This window comes from Morus notabilis, unplaced genomic scaffold (assembly GCF_000414095.1).
Source record: "Morus notabilis unplaced genomic scaffold, ASM41409v2 Scaffold2427, whole genome shotgun sequence".
In the NCBI taxonomy this organism is placed as follows: Eukaryota; Viridiplantae; Streptophyta; class Magnoliopsida; order Rosales; family Moraceae; genus Morus; species Morus notabilis.
This window is the reverse complement of record NW_010360029.1, coordinates 50,397-53,214: the sequence shown is the minus strand read 5'-3', so window position 1 is coordinate 53,214 and position 2,818 is coordinate 50,397. Positions and strand designations below refer to the sequence as shown.

General features: G+C 36.2%; 1 protein-coding gene across 1 annotated transcript in view; it reads right to left on the bottom strand.

Moving 5' to 3' along the window:
* LOC21392170 (protein MICRORCHIDIA 7) overlaps positions 1-2,347 on the bottom strand; it is a 7,190-nt gene extending 4,843 nt beyond the window's left edge. The window contains exons 1-6 of the mRNA XM_010095625.2: positions 1,864-2,347; positions 841-915; positions 729-763; positions 561-639; positions 378-470; positions 212-296 (exon numbers count right to left, since the gene is read on the bottom strand). Of these exons, the coding sequence (XP_010093927.1) occupies positions 212-296; positions 378-470; positions 561-639; positions 729-763; positions 841-915; positions 1,864-2,248 (752 nt within the window). The 5' untranslated portion in view covers positions 2,249-2,347. The remainder of the gene's footprint in view (positions 1-211; positions 297-377; positions 471-560; positions 640-728; positions 764-840; positions 916-1,863) is intronic.
* Positions 2,348-2,818: the final 471 nt, after the last annotated feature.

The following is a 2,818-nucleotide window of genomic DNA, read 5'->3' as shown; positions in this document are numbered from 1 at the left end:
ATAATAAAATATATTTTTGAGAAAGGGGTGGGGGGGGGGGGGGGGGGGGGTTGGGCGGCGAAGAAACCCTTTTCAATTAAAGGTCGCATGATTTGCTCTTAACTCAATTTTGAACTAAAATTCACGCTCAGAGGCCAGAGCAGATCCACGCTAGTTTAACAAGATAATCTCACGCTTATCAGTTATAGGAAAGTAAGAAGAAGAAATAAACCTTTTCCCCTCTTTTCCCCGGCAGCGTGAAAACACAATCACATCTGCTCCCAGTCTCATGGTACTAGTTTTAAAACCATTTCCATCTGCAAAAACAAGCATTTAAAACAGAGCTGACTTTAAGGTGGAGAGAGACAGAGAGAGAGAGACGCAAAAACTAGTTTTACACTGTCCAATGGTGTTTGCTATTTTGCTTTTCACAGAATACCCCAGTGACATGCAATGCCGCATCTTATCCGGATCCATCCCACCACCATTATCTGCAAAAAGAAATCGAATACATACTCACTCCTAACCAAACCAATAAGAGGGATCATGCAAAAGGAAATCCAAGTGAAAGTAAAAGCTACCTTCAATCAGCAACATATTGCTCCCATCTTTCTTATTTACAATCATATCTATGTTAACAAATGTAGCACCATAGCAGACCTGACATTGGAATAATTTTCTTTTTAAAAAAATCTAGAAATGGAGAACAAAAATTCTTACAACAAGCTTATAAAATGTGACAGAAGTACCTCATCCAATGCATTGTCAAGTAGCTCAGCAAAAGCTGCAGAAAATCGCAAGTTCGATCAATTGGCAAGAGAAACATAGCCATATTGCATCATCCAAGACAACTTCACTTACCTCCAAGAGACCACTTATGACTGGTCGCATTTGAATGAAGAAACTTCGGATGAACCCTGACATGATCCATCCCACCTACAGTTTTAAACAAGAAGTAACATTTCATCAAAAAAAAAAAAAAAAGAATCAGAAATAAACTAGTACAGCTAAGGTTTCATACCCAATACAAGTTACATAATGTTGCATCCAAAAACAAATTATATTAGAGAAAAGTTATATTTCTTAGTCTTCAGGTTTTATACCCCAGTTCAATACCTAATGTTGTATCTAAAAGTAACATATTTGAGAAGAAGGTTTTTTTTTTTTAAAGATTATTATTCAGGTTTCACACCTAACATTGCATCTAAAAGAATATCGCTAAATTCATGAACTAATTAAATTTCCAAAATTGCAAATTTAACTCTCATTTTCAAATAGCAACGCCAGAAGATTTCTGATTCCAAGTTAGTAACTCTACTTCCAGATGAAGAAACTAATTTAAATGAATAAAACAAGAAAGTAAAAATCATGTGTTTCTAAATTTCGAGGAAGTCAAGTCTTGCTATAAGTAGCGAAAGCCTTCATCTTTTCTTCCTAGTTTCTTTCAAGTTTCTCAGCAACCAAACAGCAGTCTTGAAAAGTTAGGCCTAGTTCATTTAGGTCCGTTCACTGATTCGAGTTTGTAATTCGAGTTAAGATGTGATTTTATATGAGAACTTTTTACTGTAGTAAAAAAGTTAAATGTGATTGTTTGTGAGAGCTTTTTACTGTAACAAAACTTGAATTCTAAACTCGAATTGATAAAGTGAACGGAGCCTTCACAATTCAAAATTTTAATTCTGAATTTCTATAGGCTTTTTAGGAATAGAAACTCTCAAAAAAATATCACATTTAATTTTTTTTATTACAGTTAAAAACTCTATATTTAACTTTTTTTTACTATAATTAAAAATTCTCAAAAAAATATCATATCTCAACTCTAATTAAAAACTCGAATCTACTGAGCGAAAGAGACCTAAATAACCAAAAAGTTTCTTGTTTTACCGGACGAAGAATCCCAATCGCCGCACGGAGCACCCAAGTAATCCCCGGCCTTCCAGAACTGCTTACATCCCTGCAACGAAGAAGAAGCCACCTTGAGGTCCGATTCCCTAGGCTCAGCCACCGCCAGCGGCCGAAGAGGATCGGCGAATTCGATCGGCAACCCCACTTCTAGCCCCTCCACTCTCATCTTCTCCGCCGCGCCGTTTCCTCCGGCGCCTCCGCCGTCGTCCGAGTCAGGGTCCGGTTCGGGATCCGGTTCCGGGTCCGACTCGTCGCTGCTGCTGCTGCTATCGAGGTCGATCACCGGGGGAGGATGAAGAGGAGGCTTCGAAACGCCGTCGCCAAGCGGCGGATCTACGACCTCCGTCTTCACGCGAGCCGCCATGGATTCGAACAAACACGAAACAGAGAAAGAAAGAAAGAAAGAAAGAGAAATAACGAAAAAAGATTTTCAAAATTTGAAACTTTGTTCTCTGTCTTGCTTTTGCATGCCACAGTTCTTCCTAATTTCGATTCACTTAGAAATATTGACGTCGTTCATTTCACCAATTTGAATTTAAAATTTAAATTTTATTATAGTAAAAAAATCTCAAAAATAATTAAATTTAATTTTTTTATTATAATAAAATTTTTTTACATAAAATCACATCTCAACTTAAATTAAAAACTCGAATCAAGAACACCATCTATATTATGACTCATTCACTTATTTTGGATCATTAGAATTCTTTCCTCTCATTTTGGATTATGCGTGCCTCATTTAGCTCACACGTTTAAGTCGGTGGCTTTAATTTTGAATTTAAATTTTTTAAGAAAACTCAATAGTGAGAATTTATTTATTTATTTTTTATGAAAGAAAAAATACTGTAATAAAATCAAAATTGTGATTCCAAATACATGAACTAAACCTATATTTAGGGATTGTTTGGTTGGGGCATTCGTACTCTGATTTGAA